Source organism: Podarcis cretensis, assembly GCF_951804945.1.
Source record: "Podarcis cretensis genome assembly, chromosome: 2".
Taxonomy (NCBI): Eukaryota; Metazoa; Chordata; class Lepidosauria; order Squamata; family Lacertidae; genus Podarcis; species Podarcis cretensis.
In genome coordinates, this window is record NC_137171.1 from 19,668,046 (window position 1) to 19,692,816 (window position 24,771).

The following is a 24,771-nucleotide window of genomic DNA, read 5'->3' on the forward strand; positions in this document are numbered from 1 at the left end:
TGCCACAAGTGAAAAGAGAAGAGCCACTAGTTTATTACGCAGATCATAAACTTTAAACAAGGGCTTTAGGGCAGACAATGTAGTTTGCCTGTGGTTGCTCCTGAGTTCAACTTTGGGCACCTATGAATTGAATGTGAAAGACTTCTTCCTGAAACCCTGGTGAAATAATAGTGGCCATATGGCCTGACTCTGTATAATGCTGCTTCCTATGTCCCTAAAGCAGGGGTTACTAACCTGCAGCCCATATGATGCATGTGAGCTCTCCAAAAATTTTTGTGGGCAAAAATTGCCCTTTGAAAACAAAATGCTGACGCCTTCACAGGTCCCCTGCTGTGATCAGTGATACCAAAAGGTTGTTGTGAGAGCCCCCCCGAATGTATTTTTTTAAGAACTGAGAATGGTCATGTACCCTTTCTAAACTTTGGTCCCTGGGGGGTTCATCAGGGATCAGTCCGTCCCTCTGCATGAAAAGCCTAGCTTACCTTTCTAAAACAAATTATTCGGAGAGCTGCAAATTTTCTTCACTCCCCCGCCCCTCGTTGAAATGCTTAATACAATAGCTAATAAGTGAATCCTCCAGAATCTTCCCGGTTCTGGCAAACTCTGGTTTACCAGCAACTAGGTTCTGTGCTTGCCTTCCAAGTTAGGACAGAAAGGCCTATAGTTTGAAGCTGTTTTCCCATGCGAAACTGAAAGACGATGACCAGCCATGGCTTGGTGGTTCAGACGTGAACTGAGCTGATTTGTGGAGCCATGCAATTTTAGACTGACTCTGCACAGAGGAGGAGTGCACAGCCCCATTTATTATCTTTCAACACACGGAAGCCAAACTAAACCATGGCCTTGGTTACGTTTGCACCAGGCCATGGAGTTTGCAAGTCGGGGTGGTGCAATCGCAGCAGCTTGAGAAAGGCAGGCTGTGATTTCATAAAATAGGCTGGGATGTGGGCAGCAGGAGCCCCAGTGTCATGCAGAAATGAGAATTGTTCTGTAGTTCAAAAAGCATTTCATGTGTTGTGGTGTTTTCATATATATATATATATGTTTACTTTTCTAATTTACATTTCAAAATATTCATTTAAACAACCTTAATTCAATGACTTCCCTTCTCTTTCCTGGTTCATTTTGCATACCATACATCCCGGCATATTTTACATGAACTAAACCATTCAGTAATCCATTGTTACATCCACCAAAACTTATTTACACTGTTGAATTTATCTTAGTGCTGCCAGCATTTTCAAACGAACACAATTTTCACCCATATATCCAGTACAGTGGTGCCCCGCAAGACGAATGCCTCGCAAGACGAAAAACCCACTAGACGAAAGGGTTTTCCGTTTTGGAGGTGCTTCGCAAAACAAATTTCCTATGGGCTTGCTTCGCAAGATGAAAATGTCTTGCGAGTTTTTCCGACTTTTTCCCCCTTTCCCCCCCTTTTTCTAAGCCGCTTATCCGCTAAGCCGCTAATAGCGCTAATCCGCTAAGCCGTCAAAGGACCCCTGACCATTAGGTCGAGTTGTGGCGGACTCTGGGGTAGCGGCGCTCATCTCGCTTTATTGGCCAAGGGAGCTGGCGTACAGCTTCCGGGTCATGTGGCCAGCATGACTAAGCCGCTTCTGGCAAACCAGAGCAGCACACGGAAATGCCATTTACCTTCCCGCCGGAGCGTTACCTATTTGTCTGCTTGCACTTTAATGTACTTTTGAACTGCTAGGTGGGCAGGAGCAGGGACCGAGCAACGGGAGCTCACCCCGTCGTGGGGATTCGAACCGCCGACCTTCTGATCGGCAAGTCCTAGGCTCTGTGGTTTAACCCACAGTGCCACCCGCATCCCTGTTAGCAAGTCTACACAAAGTTAAATACCATCTATAAATCATTTTCAGGTTGTTGTGGCGTTTTCAGATGTTCGTAAAATATAAACCCGCACTGGGGTCTTCCTGCCCTCTTGAAGTGGGCTCCGCCATTTCCCCTTTTCACTAGACCTGCAGTTGGGGAAAACGGCCCACTGACAAACCCAACTAGCTGTGGATGTGGATGTCCACTGGGGAAGGGGGGAATGGGCTGTGAGTTTGCTGGTGGTAGAAAGAGCAGTTCAGAGATCAAGTGCCTCAATGGCTTCTAATGGCAGCAGATGGGCTGGTTTTGAGTACGGAGTACGTTGGGGCTGAATGAACCCTCCCGGGGGGTCACTTCATCATGGTGTCAGCATCCTCCCAACATCCTTTCCTTTCTGCTTCCCTGACTGATTTGGAACAAAGGAGGAGCTTTGGCATTTCGACTCCCGATATTGTGCCTGCGATCAGACCTTTTAAAAGACTATTTGCATGTAGCTTTTGATTCCAAAATGAGGTCGGGTCAGATACATTCAGCTGACTTTTTGCTCTGAGCGACGGCATAATTGTCTCGAACCGAGCTTCAGAGATCACTATGCTGCCTTTGTTAGCTCAAGATCTTAATGCCAGCTCCCTCCTTCCTCCTAAGGCTGGCAATCGCAAAATTATTTTTGTGCGACATATTAAAATTACAGTAACCTAAGTCCCCCATAGTGGGACATGGGTGGCGCTGTGGGTTAAACCACAGAGCCTAGGACTTGCCGATCAGAAGATCGGCGGTTCAAATCCCCGCGACGGGGTGAGCTCCCATTGCTCGGTCCCTGCTCCTTCCAACCTAGCAGTTCGAAAACACGTCAAAGTGCAAGTAGATAAATAGGTACTGCTCCAGCGGGAAGGTAAACGCCGTTTCCGTGCGCTGCTCTGATTTGCCAGAAGCGGCTTAGTCATGCTGGCCACATGACCCGGAAGCTGTACGCCGGCTCCCTCGGCCGATAAAGTGAGATGAGCACCGCAACCCTAGAGTTGGTCACGACTGGACCTAATGGTCAGGGGTCCCTTTACCTTTTAAGTCCCCCATAATAGAGAAACAAGAATTCCCATCCCTTCTGAACTGCTGTTTGTTTCAGCCTTCCCCAACAGTGCACCCTCCTGATGTTTTTTGACCATGGCGAATGGCCGAGGATGATGGGAGTTGTTCAGCAACATCAGGGCTCACAAGAGACAATGCATCACATAATTTTGGATTGCCGTCTTCTCAACACCCATTGCAGAGATCTCCTTGTGACTCCCTTACAGCTCAGATTATCGATTTGCAAAGAGTCTGTAATTCAATATTTGTTGAGGGATTATACTCCAGAAACTACCAAGATTGTTTCGGGGTGCTTAGCCAAGATCACTAAAATTGCCTGATTTATTCAGTGGTGGTTATCTAGTCTTTTTTTATATATTGTATATAAGTCACTGGATATTTTAATGTTTGTAAAACGTTTATTTGAAATTGTAAAACAGAAAATTTAATTTTAAAGAAAAAAGAAACTCGTGTATATAAGCTAGGTGCCAAATGGCTCCTCCAACTAGGTTACAGTCACCAGAATGACTGTTGCTGTTTGTGGCCAGATGGTTGTAGTGATAGAGCACAGCAACATCTGAGTGGGGCACAGTTTCCCCACTCCTGTCACACTTTTACAGAACGATTTGCTTAATTGATACGATTCTTCTATGCCTGGCTTTCGATTTGCCTTAAAACTGTTATCAGTTTTCTTTCTTTCTTTCTTTCTTTCTTTCTTTCTTTCTTTCTTTCTTTCTTATACCCCGCCCATGTGGGCGGGCCTCCCCAGCCACTCTGGGCAGCTCCCAACAGAATATTAAAAACACAATAAAACACCAAACATTAAAAACAGGGCATATTGAACTTGCCGCCCTTTTCTCCATGGGGCAATTGTGAGTCTGTGTGTCAGTGCTTATTGTAATAACCTGCAGTTTGATAAGAGTATATATTTAAAGTAGATGAATAAATTAGCAAATTAAGTTAATTTGGATATGCAGAAGATATTAAAAATAAATTTAAGAAACCACAGAAACGGGGAGGGAAGTCAAGTTTTGAAATGTTGAAATGATTGTAAAATTAGTGAAATGTATAAACTTGAAAAGCATAAATAAAATTTATATATATGTATATGCCTAAAAACTTTGTCTCCATGCTATAGGGCAATTGGTGTTACCTTGCCCTTTGCTGACAGAGAGGTCACTCCAGCTTAGCTTAAAATATCTTACGGTTATCCTCATATTGGGACACGGGTGGCGCTGTGGGTTAAACTACAGAGCCTAGGACTTGCCGATCAGAAGGTCGGTTGTTCGAATCCCCACGACGGGGTGAGCTCCCATTGCAGGTAAAGGGACCCCTGACTATTAGGTCCAGTCGTGACCGACTCTGGGGTGGCGGCGCTCGTCTCGCTTTATTGGCTGAGGGAGCCGGCGTACAGCTTCCGGGTCATGTGACCAGCATGACTAAGCCGCTTCTGGCGAACCAGAGCAGTGCACGGAAACACCGTTTACCTTCCCGCCGGAGCGGTACCTATTTATCGACTTGCACTTTGATGTGCTTTCGAACTGCTAGGTGGGCAGGAGCAGGGACCGAGCAATGGGAGCTCAGCCCGTCGCGGTGATTCGAACCGCCAACCCTCTGATCGGCAAGCCCTAGGCTCTGTGGTTTAACCCACAGCGCCACCCACGTCCCTTCCCTTTACCTTTAATATCTTCATATTGTCTGAAAAAGCCTGGAGAGCTCAGTTGGTTAGAGCATAATGCCAAGGTCGCAGGTTTGATCCCCGTATGGGACAGCTGCATATTTTTCAGGGTCCCTTCCAATTCTATGATTCTATGCTCCTCAGCAAGCCATTCGGTCTGAATACAGTGGTACCTCGGGTTAAGAACTTAATTCGTTCCGGAGGTCCGTTCTTAACCTGAAACTGTTATTAACTTGAAGCACCACTTTAGCTAATGGGGCCTCCTGCTGCCGCTGCGCCGCCAGAGCATGATTTCTGTTCTCATCCTGAAGCAAAGTTCTGAACCCAAGGTACTATTTCTGAGTTAGCGGAGTCTGTAACCTGAAGTGTATGCAACCCAAGGTATCACTGTATAGCTGTTTCTACTGCCCAGGACCAAAAAGAGAGCTGGACCGCCGAAGAATTGATGCTTTTGAATTATGGTGCTGGAGGAGACTCTTGAGAGTCCCATGGACTGCAAGAAGATCAAACCTATCCATTCTTAAGGAAATCAGCCCTGAGTGCTCACTGGAAGGACAGATCCCGAAGCTGAGGCTCCAATACTTTGGCCACCTCATGAGAAGAGAAGACTCCCTGGAAAAGATCCTGATGTTGGGAAAGATGGAGGGCACAAGGAGAAGGGGACGACAGAGGACGAGATGGTTGGACAGTGTTCTCGAAGCTACCAGCATGAGTTTGACCAAACTGCGGGAGGCAGTGGAAGACAGGAGTGCCTGGCGTGCTCTGGTCCATGGGGTCACGAAGAGTCGGACACAACTAAACGACTAAACAACAACAACAAAACTGCCCAGGATGCAAGGAGGGACCTCAGGAACTCCACCTTGACCCACGCTCTCCATTTCACATTGGCTGGCCTTAAAAAGAGCCTCTTTCCCTCACAGTGGCTGGCTGCGCAGAGCACAAAACGCTTCTCCGGGAGCTGTCCAGAGCCATGGCTCTCTGAGCTGCCACTCCCCTCGCTCTGGGCAGCTGTGGACAATGTGAGAACGTTCTGTTGGCAACGAGGTAACAGATGGCCTTAAAAGTCTTGCTGCCCGTGAGCCTTGCCTTATTGAGAGGGGGTGGGGAGAACAATAGCGCACAGAGCTGAGCATGTGCCACACAACAGTACACAGAGCCATTGTCCGTGCCCGGGTGCGAAATCTCGATTCCACGCTTAAGGGAGACCGAAAGGGAGCCTCACTCCTCGAGACCCGCAAAAGAGCAGCTCCCCATGTTGCACATTGAAGCCCAGGAAAGGCAATGCATATAGAAATCTAATTATTGGCAGGCACAGAGCAGGCTTTTAGCATGATAATCGCAGGGACCCCCGGGGCTTTCTTGTTCAGGGACCCCTGAAAGGCGATCCTGAAAGCCAAAGTTAAAGCCATTGAATTTCCATCAATCATTCAATGTTTGCTTTGATTGCGCTGACAAGATTCTGTTTTGTTGGCTCTTAAAAGTGCAGTGAGAAACTCTTATTAATCACTTTAAGATATATATTTTTTTTTTCTTTCCAAAGACAAAAGGAGGTTGGTCTCCTCATTAACCGTCAGCCGGAGCCAGAAGGGCTGAGAATGAGCGCTTTGTGGGACAGAAGGGGTTTCGGGTAACGGTGCATTCGGGCGGACTTTTTCACTGCTCACCAACAGGGTGCTGCCGGTTTTGAAACCGTGCTGTGCTTTCAAAGCCAGAGGGTCAACTTGGTGTGCACATCGGCCTGACGGTGCAACGAACTGCCAGATGTGCAAGCCAGGCCGACAGTGAGATCCAGCAGCAGAGATTCCTCACCACTCGTTCCCCAGAGGTCTTAGTGGTGACTGATAAGATGCTTTGCATGCAGTCCCAGGTGGAACTGGAGGAAACTCCTGCCTGCAACCCTGGTATGCAGCTGCCTGTTAGTGTAGACCAGGCGCAGGCAAACTCTGCCCTCCAGATGTTTTGGGACTATAATTCCCATCATCCCTGACCACTGGTCCTGTTAGCTAGGGATGATGGGAGTTGTAGTCCCAAAACATACCCTGCCCATCTGGCTGGGTTTCCCCAGCCAGTCTGGGCAGCTTCCAACACAATATTAAAATACAATAATGCATTAAACCTTAAAATTTGCAGCACTTTAAATGGTGGTTGTTGTTTTTTATAATATTATATTATTTCATTATTTTATTTTTGCTTGGGGTGGGATAAGCACTGAGTCAGCACTATTGTTCCTTGCTTTGTTTTGTTTTGTTCTGTTTTGTTTTTTTATTATTATTATTCTGTTAAATTATTATATAGTTTGTATTTTGCCTTTTAAGGGGAAGGGTCATGGCTGCCTGGGAGTGGGCCTCAGCCAATAGATTGGGTGGGGCAGGTTCCACAGGGGGAGATGTATTGGGACACCCGATCTCAGTGATCACGGGCAGGAGGAGGAGTTATGCTAAGACCAGACCATGTCATTACCGAGGAGGCAGGTTTAGTCGTTGTTTGAGGACTATCCCTGCCTCCAGGTCTGGTCCTGACCGGAAGGATACAGTAATCAGCAAGGGAAACCCACATGACCTGAAAGTGTTGCTGTGCAATGCCAGGTCAATGATGAATAAAACCACTGCCATCCACGACCTGATTGTGGATGGAGGATTTGACCTGGCATGTGTGACAGAGACCTGGTTGGATGAGGCAGATGGGCCTGTCCTTGCCGCTGCCTGCCCACCAGGTTTCTCTTACGCACAGCAACCCAGGTCATGTGGGCGGGGAGGGGGGGTTGCAGTGATTTTTAGGAAGTCATTAGTCTGCACCAGGCATCCTATTGGGAAGACCCAGTTTTCTGAGTGCATGTTCTGGAAGTTGGGCAATAGGGGCAGTACAGGATTCCTACTGGTGTACTGACCTCCCCGCTGCACCAAGGATTCCCTGCCCGAGCTGCTTCAGGTCGTGGCGGATATGCTCCTGGAGACACCTAGCTTGGTTGTCCTGGGGGATTTTAACATCCATGCCGACACGACCTTACAAGGGGCCGCTCGGGACTTCGTGGAAAGCATGGCCTCCATGGGGCTGTCCCTGAATAAGTCTGGCCCAACTCATAGCCACGGACATGCCTTAGACTTGGTGTTTACCTCTACGGATGTTGGTGATCTGACATTAACTAAAAGCGAAACAAAAGAAGTGCCATGGTCAGATCACTTCCTGGTGCAACTGGACTTCTCCGCAACCCTTCCCCTCCGCAGGGAGGTGGGACCGATTCGGATGGTCCGCCCCCGCCACTTAATGGATCCAATTGGCTTCCAGAGAGTGGTAGGGGATGCTTTATCCCAAGTTGATGGCCTTTCAGCTGATTCCCTGGTGGCACGCTGGAATGCGGAGTTAACCAGGGCTATTGACTGTCTGGCTCCGAAGCGCCCTCTCCGATTGCATGGAGCCTGGACAGCCCCTTGGTTTTCCCCGGAGCTGAGGGTGATGAAACAATCGTTGAGACGGCTAGAGCGCCGGTGGCGGAAAACTCATTCTGAATCAGACCGGACACGGGTTAGAGCTCAACGTCGAGCCTACCAAGTGGCAATGGCGACGGCGAAGAGGGCCTTCTTCGCCGCCTCCATTGCATCTGCAGAAAACAGCAGCAGGAGACTTTTTCAGGTGGTTCGCAGTTTATCGGAACCACCTGTACCACCGGGGCCTGGTAGGGACCCCAAGATCTCCTGCAATGCTTTTGCAAAGTTTTTTGCAGATAAAATCACTCAGATTCAGAAGGAGGTAGACTCCACAGTGGGAGCAGGGCCAGGGCGGGAGAGTGCTAGAGTTCTGTCTGGTCCTGTTATATGGGATCAATTCCAATCTGTTACCTCCGAGGATGTGGACAGGCTGCTTGGACGAGTGAAACCGACCACCTGTCTCCTTGATCCTTGCCCATCCTGGCTGATAAAAGCGAGCCGGGAAGGGCTGGGCGATGGGCTTTGCGGGGTGGTGAATGCTTCCCTCTGTGAGGGAGCCTTCCCAGACCCGCTGAAAGAGGCGGTCATTAAACCGCTTCTTAAAAAAACATCTTTAGACCCGGCCAATTTGGCCAACTATCGCCCAGTCTCAAATCTGCCATTCTTGGGCAAGGTGATTGAGCGGGTGGTTGCTGAACAACTCCAAGCACGCCTGGAGGAAACGGACCATTTGGATCCCTTCCAATCGGGATTCAGGCCTCACCATGGGACTGAAACTGCCTTGGTCGCGCTGGTTGATGATCTCCGGCGGGCTAGGGACAAAGGTGAGAGCTGTTTCCTAGTTCTGCTGGATCTCTCAGCGGCCTTTGACACCATCGACCATAACATCCTTCTGGACCGTCTAGAGGGGCTGGGAGCTGGGGGCACTGTTATACAGTGGTTTCGCTCCTTCCTCCTGGGCCGTGTTCAGAAAGTGGTGGTGGGGGATGAGTGTTCAGACCCTTGGGCCCTCACTTGTGGGGTATCTCAGGGTTCCGTCCTCTCCCCCATGCTTTTTAACATCTATATGAAGCCGCTGGGAGAGATCATCAGGGGGTTTGGACTGGGTGTTCATCAGTATGCAGATGACACCCAGCTCTACCTCTCCTTTAAATCAGAACCAGTGAAGGCGGTGAAGGTCCTGTGTGAGTGCCTGGAGGCGGTTGGAGGTTGGATGGCGGCTAACAGATTGAGCTTGAATCCTGACAAGACAGAAGTACTGTTTTTGGGGGACAGGAGGCGGGCAGGTGTGGAGGATTCCATGGTCCTGAATGGGGTAACTGTGCCCCTGAAGGACCAGGTGCGCAGCCTGGGAGTCATTTTGGACTCACAGCTGTCCATGGAGGCGCAGGTTAACTCTGTGTCCAGGGCAGCTGTCTACCAGCTCCACCTGGTACGCAGGCTAAGACCCTACCTCCCCGCGGACTGTCTCGCCAGAGTGGTGCATGCTCTGGTTATCTCACGCTTGGACTACTGCAACGCGCTCTACGTGGGGCTACCTTTGAAGGTGACCCGGAAACTGCAATTAATCCAGAATGCGGCAGCTAGACTGGTGACTGGGAGTGGCCGCCGGGACCACATAACACCGGTTCTGAGAGATCTGCACTGGCTCCCAGTACGTTTCCGAGCACGATTCAAAGTGTTGGTGCTGACCTTTAAAGCCCTAAACGGCCTCGGTCCTGTATACCTGAAGGAGCAACTCCACCCCCATCGTTCAGCCCGGACACTGAGATCCAGCGCCGAGGGCCTTCTGGCGGTCCCCTCATTGTGAGAAGTGAGGCTACAGGGAACCAGACAGAGGGCCTTCTCGGTAGTGGCGCCCGCCCTGTGGAACGCCCTCCCATCAGATGTCAAAGAGATAAAGAATTACCTGACATTCAGAAGACATCTTAAGGCAGCCCTGTTCAGGGAAGTTTTTAATATGTAATGCTGTACTGTTTTTAACACTGATTGGGAGCCGCCCAGAGTGGCTGGGGAAACTCAGCCAGATGGGCGGGGTATAAATAATAAATTATTATTATTATTATAAAAGCTTCCCTAAACAGGCCTGCCTTCAGATGTCATCTAAAAGTCTGGTAGTTGTTTTTCTCCTTGACATCTGATGGGAGGGTGTTCCACAGGGCGGGAGCCACTACTGAGAAGGCCCTCTGCTTCCCTGTAACTTGACTTCTCTCAGTGAGGGAACTGCCAGAAGGCCCTCGGCGCAGGACCTCCGGGTAGAACGATGGGGCTGGAGACGCTCCTTCAGATATTCTTCAGATTCCTGACGTTAGACGAGGAGAATTTAAAACTTCCCAGAAGGTTATCACAAAGCCACGTTGCTTCACCTTGGTCCAATTGCTCTCCAGCAGTAGCCACTTCACAGTCCCTTGTACTCAAATCATTAAAACCATTTCATAACCACCAGCATTTGGCCAAAGGAAAACAGGCACTTTTGTTTCACAGAAAATGAATCGGTGGTGGGGGTGGGGTTCAATTATAACGGCAGCTGGCAATTATACTGGTGGCTTCCTCCATTAAAAAAAAAAGCACGTTAGAAAAATCATCTTAATGAAATGCATTTCCATGCAACGCTTTTTCAGATTTAGTTACTAGGTATGTTTGTACATTGAATATGAAATACCAGTCAGGTTGCCTGCACAGAACCTGAAAATTCGGCCCAAAAAAAACCCCACAACCTTTTTTTTTTTTCTTTAATGGGATGGGAAAAGCCTTGGGGCTTCCTGCTGGTTTTCCTCCTTGGCCTTTTAATTCACCTCTTCTCTGCCTGCTGTGAAGCACATTAGAGTCCTCACTACAGCTGGCAGAGACAAAAGAGGAAGGAATAAACAGCAGCAGGTTTAAAAATAACAAAAGAGCCTTCCCAGGGTGGCAACCTGGCAACGCTTAGAAACACCAGTGCACTCCCCAAAGGTGATTGGCTTTTTAAAAATGCACTGCTCAAGAGCCAAGTAAGACAGAGATTGTTTTCCTCTTTGGCACTCTCATTACTTTTGAGCCTTTCTCAACCGTTAAAAGGTAAAGGTAAAGGTACCCCTGCCCATACGGGCCAGTCTTGATAGACTCTGGGGTTGTGCGCCCATCTCACTTAAGAGGCCAGGGGCCAGCGCTGTCCGGAGACACTTCCGGGTCACGTGGCCAGCGTGACATCGCTGCTCTGGCGAGCCAGAGCCGCACACGGAAACGCCGTTTACCTTCCCGCTGGTAAGCGGTCCCTATTTATCTACTTGCACCCGGAGGTGCTTTCGAACTGCTAGGTTGGCAGGCGCTGGGACCGAGCAGCGGGAGCGCACCCCGCCGCAGGGATTCGAACCGCCGACCTTTCGATCGGCAAGTCCTAGGCGCTGAGGCTTTAACCCACAGCGCCACCTGCGCCCCCCTTCTCAACCGTTACTGTACTCCAAAACCCAATGGAGAGGCTGTTTAAAATCGAAGGTGCATTCTTGTGAGTTTATTGCAGGATGGGGGGGAATGGATAACATACAAACAAAAACCGAAGCCCCATACAGCTGTGAAGAAAACCTCAGTTCCACGTTGCGCACTTAGCAAAAGCGTACAAACAGCAGGTGAAGTATTAAGAGCCAGTGTGGTGTAGTGGTTAAGAGCAGTGGACTCGAAATCTGGTGAACCGGGTTCGCGTCTCCGCTCCTCCACATGCAGCTACTGGGTGACCTTGGGCCAGTCACACTTCTTTGAAGTCTCTCAGCCCCACTCACCTCACAGCGTGTTTGTTTTGGGGGAGGAAGGGAAAGGAGAATGTTAGCTGCTTGGAGACTCATTAGGGTAGTGATAAAGCGGGATATCAAATCCAAACTCCTCTTCTAAGTGCATCAACACACACGTGCAACTGGCATACCAGATTACAGTGGTACCTCAGGTTAAGTACTTAATTCGTTCCAGAGGTCCGTTCTTAACCTGAAACTGTTCTTAACCTGAAGCACCACTTTAGCTAATGGGGCCTCCTGCTGCCGCCGCGCCGCCGTAGCACGATTTCTGTTCTCATCCTGAAGCAAAGTTCTTAACCTGAAGCACTATTTCTAGGTTAGCGGAGTCTGTAACCTGAAGCGTATGTAACCTGAAGTGTATGTAACCCGAGGTACCACTGTATAACAATCATCTGGACAACTGCAATAGCATTTATACAAGGGTGCTTGCTGAAGAAGGCTTAGAGGTTAGAGTTGCACAAAAAATTATAAAGTGGGAGCTGACCCTTTTAAGCCATTTTTTAGGATCATGGAATTGTAGAGTTGGAAGGGGTCGCAAGAGTCATCTAGTCCAACCCGTGATAGATAGCCACCCAACCTCTGCTTAAAAACCTCCAGGGAAGGAGAGTCCACCACTCCTCGCAGGAGTCTGTTCCACTGTCAAGCAGCTCTTACTGTCAGAAATGTTTTTCCTGCTCTTTTCCTACTCATATTAAGTAGTTTAAACCTGCTGCCTTTTGCTTATGTGGCCTGTACAGTGGTACCTCAGGTTAAGAACTTAATTCGTTCCGGAGGTCTGTTCTTAACCTGAAGCTGTTCTTAACCTGAGGTACCACTTTAGCTAATGGGGCCCGCTGCGCCGCTGCTGTGTGATTTCTGTTCTCACCCTGAAGCAAAGTTCTTAACCCGAGGTAATATTTCTGGCTTAGCGGAGTCTGTAACCTGAAGCGTATGTAACCCGAGGTACCACTGTATTGTGTTTTTTAAAAAATTATTTTTGGATTTGATTTTTTTAAAAAGTATAAACATGTAACAAAAAACAATTCCAAATGCAAATATTGATATTACTCTGAATTTCCTGACTCCTCCACCCCCATCCTTTCCATGGATGATAATGATAATATTTACAACTGCATATTCAAATTCTTGTCCTTCTAAATTATCCATAGTCTCCATTACTTTACAAGTGTGGTTTTCATAAAGTTCTTGTCTTCTTGATTTCTGAGCTTCCCAGTTAATTTTGCCATTTCGACATCATCTCTTATGCGGTCTGTATTGACCTAGTTGGTCCTAGCGTTAGTGGTGAAGGCTGCAGGAGAGAGATGTAATAACGAGATGGAAATAATAATAAAATACTAATAACGATAATAAGTTGCTGTTATTCTTTCCTATACCACCTTCCCGACCCACAGCCCATACATGAACAACTAAATGCACGTGCGCACACTAACTGGGCATTCAATAATGGCGAGGACGCTCCTTGCTCCCTTAAGGTAAAGGTAAAGGTACCCCTGCCCGTACGGGCCAGTCTTGACAGACTCTGGGGTTGTGCGCCCATCTCACTCAAGAGGCTGGGGGCCAGCGCTGTCCGGAGACACTTCCGGGTCATGTGGCCAGCGTGACATCGCTGCTCTGGCCAGAGCCAGAGCCAGAGCCGCACACGGAAACGCCGTTTACCTTCCCGCTGGTAAGCGGTCCCTATTTATCTACTTGCACCCGGAGGTGCTTTCGAACTGCTAGGTTGGCAGGCGCTGGGACCGAGCAGCGGGAGCACACCCCACCGCAGGGATTCGAACCGCCGACCTTTCGATCGGCAAGCCCTAGGCGCTGAGGCTTTAACCCACAGCACCACCTGCATCCCCCCTTGCTCCCTTATGTATGTATAATTTGGTTTTGGTGGGGGGGCGCCTCTTTGCAACAAAGCGCAGCCCCTGTGTTTGGCGGTGCTGGGGGGAGAAGTGGGAGTTCTGGAAAACCAGGGACATCTGTCAACTCAACCGCAGATTAGACCTCGTTGAAATGCAGGCATGGGACGCGGGTAGGGAGGGTCGCAGCCTCTCCCGTTTCATTCGCTTCGTCCTGTTGCGCACAGCGCGCGCCTCTGTCTCTCTCCAGTCTCCATTCCGCGCTCTCCAACGAGGCCGCTTTCCTTCTCCCTCCCGCGTAGAGAGAAGGGAAAACGAAGCACCCTTTTCCCCTCTCCTTCCCTTCGCGCTGGCCCGGCTCCCAGCTGCCCCCAAGCCGCCGCTTGATGTCCCCGAAGAGGGAGGCGCGGAGCAAGCGCGCAGGGACGCCGCGGATGCGGATGCTGCTCCCGCTGCTGTTCCGCCTGTGGCTGCAGCCGTGCGCCGCCGACTACTGCAGCTGGAAGGGCAGGTAAGCCGCGGGCGGAGAGGGCGAAGCAAAGCGACGCGGAACTTACGCGCCAGAGGAAATTTAACATTATTTTTATTAATTCAATTTCTATATCCGAAGATCCCAGGCCAGTGCAAAACGTCTGCCCGAGGAAATGGATATTAATATTATTATTATTATTATTATTATTATTATTATTATTATTAACTCAATTTCTATATCCGAAGATCCCAGGGCAGTGCACAACATCCGCCCGAGAAAATGGATATTATTATTATTAATTCAATTTCTATATCCGAAGATCCCAGGGCAGTGCACAACATCCGCCGAGGAAATGGATATTATTATTATTATTATTATTATTAATTCATTTTCTATATCCAAAGATTCCAGGGGAGTGCACAACATTAACAGCATAATTCGCATAGCATAATAGCGTAATTTTAAATACCCGGCAGATTTAAGCACATTGTCCTGGCAAACAGTCTGATAGGTTTAAGTCCCATTGAGTTCAAGGTAAGCAATTTCAACTTCGCTCTCCCACTGAACTCAAAGGGATTTTAAGGCTGGGGCAATGTACACTCCTCCAACTGCATAAAATATTGTTCTCCTGAATGCAATGAGGCTTATTTCTGAATGTATAGAATCACACTACACAAGGCTCCCCCCCACCTCCCCCCCATCAAGCTCTAACTTTCTGCAGTTCTTAAATATAGACTGCTTGTTCTGAAATGATCCCTGTATAATTACATTTTTACTTATTTAAAAAAGCTAAAACTTGTTTGTCTTGACAACGTACAGAATGCGTCAACTGGCTACCTAAAAGCAGCCATGTTCTGCTCTGTAATCTGAAGCATATAGGTGCTGAAAGCTGAACTGGCATCCGTAAATCACATTGTTAGATTTGATATTTGACTGAGTAGAAGATTTCCCCTTTAGCCTCTGGCCTGCTCTGGCTCAAAGACTGACTTCCTAAATATCTGTCCCAAAATTGCTATTGGTGAATGTGACTCCAGTCCAGAGATAAATTCATATGAGCTGAAACATACACACCACTCAGAAGACCAAAATGGTTAGTTTTATATGTATGAATTTTTGTGTGTGGTTTTTTTTATATTAAGAATAACATGAAACAACACATAAGAACAACAAAATAATGTGTATTGGTAACTAGGTGCAAAGCAAAAAGCAGGTTCTGTGTATAAGGCAGAAAATAGTAGCAGCATACAATCAGAACCTTAGAATGGTAGGCTTGGAAGGGATCCTGATAACAATCTCTTCCAACCCACTGAAATGCAGAAATATGCAGCTATCCCACATGCGAATTGAACCTGTGACCTTGGTGTTATCAGCACCATGCTCTAACCAACAGAGCTACCCAGAGTTAAGTTAATAACCAAGCCAAAAATATGTATGAGTTACAGGGAGGGGGGATGAGGTTCCTTTAGGTAATAGTTGGATGCAGGTGGCGCTGTGGTCTAAACCACTGACCCTCTTGGGCTTGCCGATCAGAAAGTCGGCGGTTCGAATCCCTGCAATGGAGTGAGCTCCCATTGCTCTGTCCCAGCTCCTGCCAACCTAGCAGTTCAAAAGCACACCAGTGCAAGTAGATAAATAGGTACCGCTGTGGCGGGAAGGTAAACAGCATTTCCGTGCGCTCTGGTTTCCATCACGGTGTCCTGTTGCGCCAGAAGCAATTTATTTATTTATTTATTTATTTATTTATTTATTTATTTATTTATTTTTTAAGAATATTTATTAAGATTTTACAAAATCCTAAGTACAAAAATACATAGTAAAACAAGAAAAAAGGAGAAAACTCTCAAACAAAAATACAAGGTACAAAAAACAAGAGAAATAGAAAAATAGAAAAAAGAAAGTTAAAAAACAAATCCATTTTTTTATAACCTTAAACTCATTAGCTTATTTCTTTGACTTCCTCACACCTCCCCTTTTTGTATTCCCATTAAAATATTCAAATCAGCAAATCCTTACCCTCTTCCATTTATCTTAACTCTGGATCTTTATTGTAACTCTATAATTTCACCAAATTTTTAATTCATTTTTGCATGCTCTTTTTAACTTTGTTGCTAATGCCACTTATTTTCAGTGCGCCAGAAGCAGTGTAGTGATGCTGGCCACATGACCTGGAAAGCTGCTTGTGGACAAACGCTGGCTCCCTTGGCCTGAAAGCGAGATGAGCGCCGCAACCCCATAGTCGCCCTTGACTGGACTTAATTGTCCAGGGGTCCTTTACGTTTACCTTTACCTTTACCTTTAGGTAACAGTTGATAACAGAAATAAATCTGAAGCAAAATCAGCATCAAAGGGATCCTTTTGTTGTTGTTGTTGCTCCACGCATCATTCTAAAGCGTTGTGTAAGTTTATCAGTCAGAGCAAAGTACCATGCCCATCTCAACAGTGTGGTTAGCTCTGATGAAGGCTCTCTTCTCCTCAATGGGTGGTTTCCTCTGCCAGCGTTGAGGAAATTCATTCAGTGCCACACTTGAGAGATCCAGCCCGATGCCCCAATCTTGAGAGGGATGGTTTATTGGCTAGTTTTGGGTTTTATTTTGTGTTTTTATTTTGTGGTGTTATATTGTGAACCGCAGAGACATGCAGGTATATGGGTGGTATACAAATAATAATAATAATAATAATAATAATAATAATAATAATTTTATTTGTATACCAAATAATAACAACAACAACAATAGTAATATGGGACGCGGGTGGCGCTGTTGGTTAAACCACAGAGCCTAGGACTTGCCGATCGGAAGGTCGGCGGTTCGAGTCCCCGCGACGGGGTGAGCTCCCATTGCTCGGTCCCTGCTCCTGCCAACCTAGCAGTTCGAAAGCACGTCAAAGTGCAAGTAGATAAATAGGTACCACTCCAGCGGGAAGGTAAACGGCGTTTCTGTGTGCCGCTAAGGTTCACCAGAAGCGGCTTAGTCATGCTGGCCACATGACCCGGAAGCTGTACGCCGGCTCCCTCGGCCAATAAAGCGAGATGAGCGCCCCCACCCCAGAGTCCGCCACAACTCAACCTAATGGTCAGGGGTCCCTTTACCTTTAAATAATAGTAATAATAATAATAATTCCATCCGGACAAAAACACTCATGGAGGAGGCGAAGCAGAGCTGGTAAGGGGTGTGTCCTATGGCAAGGGGTTTGGTTATGGAAGGAGGTGTGGCCTGGATAGAGTCCCAAGGGCCAGACAGAGAGATTTGGTTGTCATAGTTGTCCATCCCTCTGTTTTCCAGCGGCTTGAGCTGGGAGCCCCGCTCCCGTGCGGTGGAGCAGGTCCACCTGCGCTGTACCGAGGGCTTCCTGGAATGGATGTACCCGACCCGAGCCCTCCGCGTCATCTTGGAGCCCAACCTGTCCAGCGCTCAGCACACCGCCGTCTGCATCAAGCCGTCCAACACTTTCCAAGGTGCCAACATCTACGTGGAGCGGGACGGGCAGCTCCACCTGCTGCTGAGTGACGCTGAGGAGCCCCGCCTGCACCAAGTCTCCTGCTTCAGCACCCGCACGCCCCAGAGGGTGGCGCTTTTCCTGCAGGCCAGTCCTCAGAGGGACATCAGCCGCAGGACAGCCAGCTTCCAGTACGAGTTGCTGAGCAACAAGACTGTCACAGGCCCAGACTTCCAGAAAATGGCGCTCGTGGAAGGTAAATGATTACATGTGGGTCTCATTTCCCCCAGTTTGGTGTTCGAACCTCATGTGGGGATGGGGATCTTCAAGTTCACATGAAATAACCCCATCCCACCCCAAAAGCTGCTCATAAAACAATTAGATCAATAAAATATCAAACGTATATATATAAGAAAAAGCAAACTATTCACATCAGCAGCAGCAACCAGGCCAAAAGATAAAATGAAAGCAAAGCCAGCCAATCAGTCAGCTATACCAGAAGCCCTGAAGAGCAAAATAAAACTTTTACCCATTTTTCTGCTATTATTATTATTATTATTTATTAATTAGTATATATTTATACCTTGCCTTTTCCCCTAAAGGCAGCTTACAGATACAAACATAGGGAAATATAGGGAAAACAAACATTAAAAAATAGTTAAACATTGGTAGTATTAAAGCTCTGTACCTTGGTTTTTGAACAACTTAGTTCTTGAACGTTTTGGCTCCCGAATGGACTGTTCTGAAGTGACTGTTTCCGTTTGTGAACTATTTTTGGAAACCAAACACCTGATGAAGCTTCTGCAGCTTCCGAACATTTTGGAAGCCAAATGGCCTTCCGGAATGGATTCCATTTGACTTCCAAGGTACAACTGTACATATATATAATCTGTTTAAAACATACAAATAATTACAATCCACCAAGAAGGCCCCCTCTTGCATCCCCACCAGTTAAACTATAAAATAATTAAAATAATATAAGAAGAAACATGTTGAATGCTATGAGCACACATTCCTAGCGAACCATCCAAGATATCTAATTCCAGAGAGTGCTTGTCTTAAAAAGACCTCGCAGCTCATTTATTTGTCAAATGTCCCTATTTTCACTGGAGAAATATTGGAGGGTAAGAAGCTGACCTCTACAGGCCTGAGCAATCGACAGAAATTATGTACTGCTTTGGAAACAGATGCTCCTGAGCGGATTATCACAAGACCCCTCAAGGTCAGAGGTGAGGAACCTGTGACTCTTCAGATGTTGTTGGGCTGCAGGCAGCAGGGCCAAGAGCTGGGGTGAACGGAGCTCTGGTCCATCAACGTCTGCAGGACCCCAGATTCCACTCCCCCACCCCATGTTACAGAAAATCATACAAATGCTCTCAGATGTTCAGAATGAAGGCAAAACCTCATCCAGATGCCAGTGAGGTCGTTGTACCAGGCTCACCGTTTGGGACTCGTTTAAGAGCCCTCTAGCAACCCTCCTTATTGACTTTGTGTTTTCCTTCCCCAGCTATGTGCCGCCCCTGTGACAACATAGAACTTCTCATGGCTATTTGCAGCAGTGATTTTGGTAAGTGAGCTTGGCAGGAGAACATCGTTTTTTGGAGAGGTGCAAACAGTGCAGTCCTGCGCATATTTAGAGTCAGAAGTAAATCCCACTGTGTCCCATCAGGTAAGTGCGCAGGTAGAACTGCAGCCAGAATGAAAGGCCTCTTGCTGATCAGCTGTTAAGTTGGAGCATAGCCTAGTGCCTCTAAGCAGCCTAACTGGCGAGGAACTGCCTAGCAACAGCATCTCAGTCTTGTCTGAACTGAACTTTGTTTTCCTGGCCCTCATCCAGTCCATTATTGCAACAACGCAATAATGACTTTTGGGGGGAACACTGCTTAGCTCCATGGGTTCTCTAGTATGGGGTCCCATGAGGGTTGGTCCATGTTCTTTAACATCTGTATGAAACTGCTGAGCAGGATCATAGAGAGTTTTGGAGTGTGTGGTCGTCCACAAGTAGGAAGGGAATGGAATGACTGCAATGCAGTCTCCTCAATCCCAAACACAAAGTTGCTCCAGAAGGATATCATGGTCTATGGTATTGAAATATTGAAAGTGTTGAGAAATCGAGGAAGATCAACAGAGTCACACTCCCCTAGTCTCTCTCTCTCTCTCTCTCTCTCTCTCTCTCTCTCTCTCTCCCTCTCTCTCTCCCTCTCTCCCTCTCTCCCTCTCCCTCTCTCTGTTCTCGAATGGTTCCATTTTTGAATATTTCGGTTCCTGGAAGCCAAAAACCTGGAAGTAAATGCTCTGGTTTTCCTTGGAATGTGAATGTCTGACGCTGCTTCTGCTTGAGTTCAAGAAGCTTTTGCAATCAATCGGAAGCCGCGCCTCGGTTGTCGAACGTTTTGGAAGTCGAACAGTCTTCCAGAATGGATTACTGTACGTTCGACAACTGAGGTTTGACTGTCGAAAATTTGTCTCCTGCAGGACTAACTGGTTCTGGCAGGATCTGGTATGAACCACTGAGTAGAGCCCTACAATGGTTCCACGCTGCTAATGGTCTTTAAGGTTCACATCACTGAAATGTCAAGCAATGATTTTCATGAACAAATGGGTCATCACAGATAGAACTTTTGTGCCACTCCAGTCATGCCTAGTGGTGGCCATTCTGTCTTCTGTAACCACTTTCCTGGGAGTAAGATCCAGTGAACTTATATTGTGCTGCAAGTCGTATGAAGTGGCTCATTGTGTAGAAGTCTACTCAAAGCCAATTCACATCACTATTTGGGGAGGGTTGGGGGGTGGGCATCTTTTTGAACCATGGTGACTTTTATTTTTGTTGCCATCCCAGACCGATTGTGAACTTCAGAATGATCCATCACATACATCTGGCTCCACTGTATTCGTGGTGATGTTCTACATTGAAATCTGGGTTCTCAGGATAGCATTTAGACGGCCACTGCCTTGAATGCGCCCTGAATTCTGCCCGACAAAACACCCCTCCTCATTAAATATCTATATTTTTTAAGGCCTGTGGGTGAATAAATCGTCCCTAATTTGGTCACAAGCCCATTTCCACACCTTTAGCTCTCAGACAACAATTTCTACTTGTGATCGAAAATAAGGCACCCCAAACCAACTAATCAATTGTGGAATTTGTCTGCAAAGGAAAGCAGCATTTGAAATATTCCCCTTTTGGGGGATAATTATCTCACTCATGTCATGGGCACAAAGAACTTACTTAGGAAGATTTCGGGAACTTCCTTAGTTAATCCAATTTCCTGGAGCCACTAGCCTTTTAGCATAACAGATGTCCCCCTGTTCTGTTCCCCTTCTCCCCCCCCCCCCCCCGCACTCAGCTTCAGTCAAGTCTATTGACAAACTATAATGCTCTTGTTCCTCCTGTTCCAAGTTGCTCCTGAGGTCTGAGGGCCTCCGCTCTTATGAACCATAAAGCTAAGTGTGCTTTGGGGGTCAATTGCATTTTCACGACCAGTTATTTGATCTAATCCACACACACACACACACACACACACACACACACACAAACCTGGTGGTGGCAACTGCTAAACTCAGGACAAGGAAGTGAAGCCATAAATAGTGTCAGTTCAAAGGGCTCTTTCGTCTGCTCTGTGGATGCTTTAAGTCTAAATGCCCCCCACCATGTGGCCTTCAGCACAACATCTGTCCGTCTCGTGTGTGTGTGTGTGTGTGTGTGTGTGTGTGTGTGTTTTGCAGGCCCAGCAAGGAGGAACTTCCTCACTTGAGACCCCGGTAACCAGTGCTGGATTTACGCAAAAGCTAAACAAGCTATAGCTTAGGGTCACACTCTCTTGGGGATCCCAAAAAAATTAAAGGGGGGGGGGGAAACTGGATGTACATTTTCAAAATATAAGATAAAAAAACAAATAAAATAAAACCTACATACAGCAACAGTGTTTTGTGTTGTGTAGGCTCCTATGATGTAAGTAATGGGCCCCACAAGCTAGCCTGCTCCCTAAAATATCACTGGTTTGCTCATTTCTATATATAGGGTGCCTGCATGGACTGGTTGCATGGCAACATGTGCCAATGGCTTTAGATAGCTATTAGGTCCATAAATTACCATATAGCATATATTCAACACAAAAAACAGCGACAATTTGTTGTTGACAAAGGACAGCTGGACATATGAAGGGCCCCATTACCTTCAGTAGCGTAGGGTCTCATCAGACTTAAATCCGGCCCTGCCGGTAACTTAATCAACTGAAAAACAGTGGGGCTCACCACTTTTGCTGAGCAAGAGAAGGAGGGAAATGATCTACCAGCTTAAGCAGAGTAGTAGACGTTGGGCACATCCGCACATGACATTTAAAGCACCGTGATACCACTTTAGAAACGTCACAGTTTCCCTCAAAGAATCATGGAAAGCATCGGGAGACCCCTATCGCCCTCACAGAGCTACAATTCACAGTGTTTTCTGGAAAGAGGGACTGACTATTAAGCCACCCTAAGGACGGTAGCTCTGTGAGGGGAAAGGGGGTCCGCTGAAAACTCTCAGTAACCTTAACAAACTACACACCCCATAGTTATTTGGGGGAAGCCAAACCATTACTGTATAAAGTAAAAGGTAAAAAAAGGTAAAGGACACCTGGATGGTTAAGGGATTTCAGCTGATGGGCATGGTTTGGGGGAAATGGAATCGTGGGCCAAATTAGACCCACAGGTGGGCCAAGTTTGACCCACAGGCTCAGATGGAATCTTCACCCCTAGAGTTACACCTGTCTTCCACGTTGTTGGTTTTCAGGTGTCAACTAAGAAACAGTTTTCTTTGCCCAGGCTTGATAATGCAATATTTAATCCTTAGCAGCATTACATGAGTCAGCGTTTCGACGATTTGTTGTTTTAAAATGCTCTCACCTGTTTTTAAAATTATGTTTGTTTCGGATTGCCCCGTGCCCATTTGGAGGAAGGGTGACTCATAGTTCCCTTATAAATAAACACACAAAATTTACACCTAGTGGTGAGAGGGTCGATCCACAACGTCACCCACGATGCGGAGAACCACATGTCCCAGGTGGAAGTCGGTGCGCGGCGGGTCTACAGGCAGAAAAACCAGATCTTTCAGCAAGATAAAGTGAGCGGCGAATGGCGAGGACCCGTCAAGACCTTGCTGCAGTGTAAGGTGAAGAAAGGAACCGGCGATTTCCTCTTCACGGGCAATGAGCACTTTGGGGAAGCTTGGCTTGGCTGTGCCCCACGATTTAAAGACTTTGGCGCCGTCTATCAAAAAGCTATTGAGAGGGGGGCAAATCCCTGCGAGTTTCCATTTGACTAAGGAGTCGCCATGCCTGTCGTGATGATCCAAAGGACCATTTTCAGGACAGCTTTGCGTATAAGGGAGAAGCATGGCACTCGTGTTGTTTGGCAGAGGTGGAGCATCAAAAGAGAAGTGTGTGTTTTCTTTAAGGGAAAGGGAGCCGGAGAATAGCGACAGGTTAGCTAACAAGTCTCTTCTCTGCAATGGACTCGTCGTGCAGTCATGGGCAAGTTAAGTCAACCCAGTTCCTGACTGGGAAAAGGGGGAAGTTGTAGTGGCCTACCTCACAGGGTTGTTGTGAGGACAAACAATAAAGAATGTAAAGCACTTTGCTAATAAAAAAAAAGAACAGCGGAAGGATGAGTCGGAATTGTATTGTCTCCAATATCAGATGTGTTTTGAACTCCACTGTGGCGATCACACAGGGTCCCTGGATGTTTAACTGTCTATTGATCCCTGTGCCACCACTGTGATCACTTCCCCGCTGCCACCAACCAGTTACTCTCTGGTAAAACACTGAGTCCAGTCAGTTGTTAAAAGTGAACCAAAAAAAAGAGTTTATTTTACAAACATTAACAAGTTTATGGTTTCTCAGACAAAATTCCTGTCAGTATCTTAACTTTAGTTTCTTTACCAGCCTATACCTTCCTAATACCTTCTGACTGATTATCTCAACTGTTTGACTGACTCCTCTTAACAAATTCTCTCACTCTCTCACACCAGACTAGCCCAACCCACAGACTTATCTTCTCTGTCTCTTCTAACTCCAGACTGTCTTCTCAACCACCCTAACTCTAACTCCCCCCCCCCCAAACCCTCTGTGCTTAAACCTTATACAGACTTAACTCTGCCCCTTGGGTTCCCATTGGTTTGTTGTTGTTGTTTAGTTGTGTCCGACTCTTCGTGACCCCATGGACCAGAGCACGGCAGGCACTTCTGTCTTCCACTGCCTCCTGCAGTTTGGTCAAACTCATGCTGGTAGCTTCGAGAACACTGTCCAACCATCTCGTCCTCTGCCGTCCCCTTCTCCTTGTGCCCTCCATCTTTCCCAACATCAGGGTCTTTTCCAGGGAGTCTTCTCTTCTCATGAGGTGGCCAAAGTATTGGAGCCTCAGCTTCAGGATCTGTCCTTCCAGTGAGCACTCAGGGCTGATTTCCTTCAGAATGGAGAGGTTTGATCTTCTTGCAGTCCATGGGACTCTCAAGAGTCTCCTCCAGCACCATAATTCAAAAGCATTGAATTGGTTACAATCCCATTGGTTACAATTAGTCAACCCTTTCCTTATGAACCCAGTATGATGTCACACACCTAGGAGGGCAAACATCACATCCACTAACCAGCTACAGAGGCTTTGTTTAGCCTGGCAGAGTAGCCAATTTGGGGACTGAGACAAGGAGATGTTGGTACTATCTGAGAAAAGTTCCATGTTCTGCTGCCACACCTGTGTCCAATGTGGTGCAAGGAACCTCAGGGATGGAGTCCATACTCCATAATGGCCTTGGAGTTTGTGTACACCCCATCAGGCATTCTCTTCAGAGGTTTTTGGCCAGACTGGAATGATTCTGTGACCCCATAGTAATGCCCCTTGCCTGACTTGCTGGGGAGATCATGGTGGCTTGTCAGGAGCTCAGCCTACACTCGAGTAGGACCCTGGCAGACACACATGCCTGACTGGCATGTTCTCTCCCTCCTGGTCTTTCGTTCGGGAGCTTCAAAAGCTTTCTTCTACCTGAACATCACAATGACTGATGCCAACCAACAACGGCACACTTAGGGATCCGCAGAGTTCGCACATCATGCTTGACAGACCTCAGCAACTCTGCATTTTGGCTAATCGACTTTATTTACATATAAACACACACGGAGCACTGCAACATGGCTCCCTCTCTCTCTAGCATCAGACAGCAAAGAGAAAAAGAACAAAGGACAATAGTCCCACTTCACAGAACACAGTAACACAA

General features: G+C 47.3%; 1 protein-coding gene across 1 annotated transcript; it reads left to right on the forward strand.

The window, feature by feature from the left end:
- Window positions 1–13,618: 13,618 nt before the first annotated feature.
- On the forward strand, window positions 13,619–23,650 carry LOC307210033 (meteorin-like protein). The gene is given in 5 exon segments (XM_079965575.1): window positions 13,619–13,960; window positions 13,962–14,126; window positions 17,369–17,778; window positions 19,030–19,089; window positions 22,511–23,650. Coding segments are annotated over 5 exon segments (1,284 nt in total). The 5' UTR covers window positions 13,619–13,628; the 3' UTR covers window positions 22,828–23,650.
- The last annotated feature ends 1,121 nt before the right edge of the window (window positions 23,651–24,771 follow it).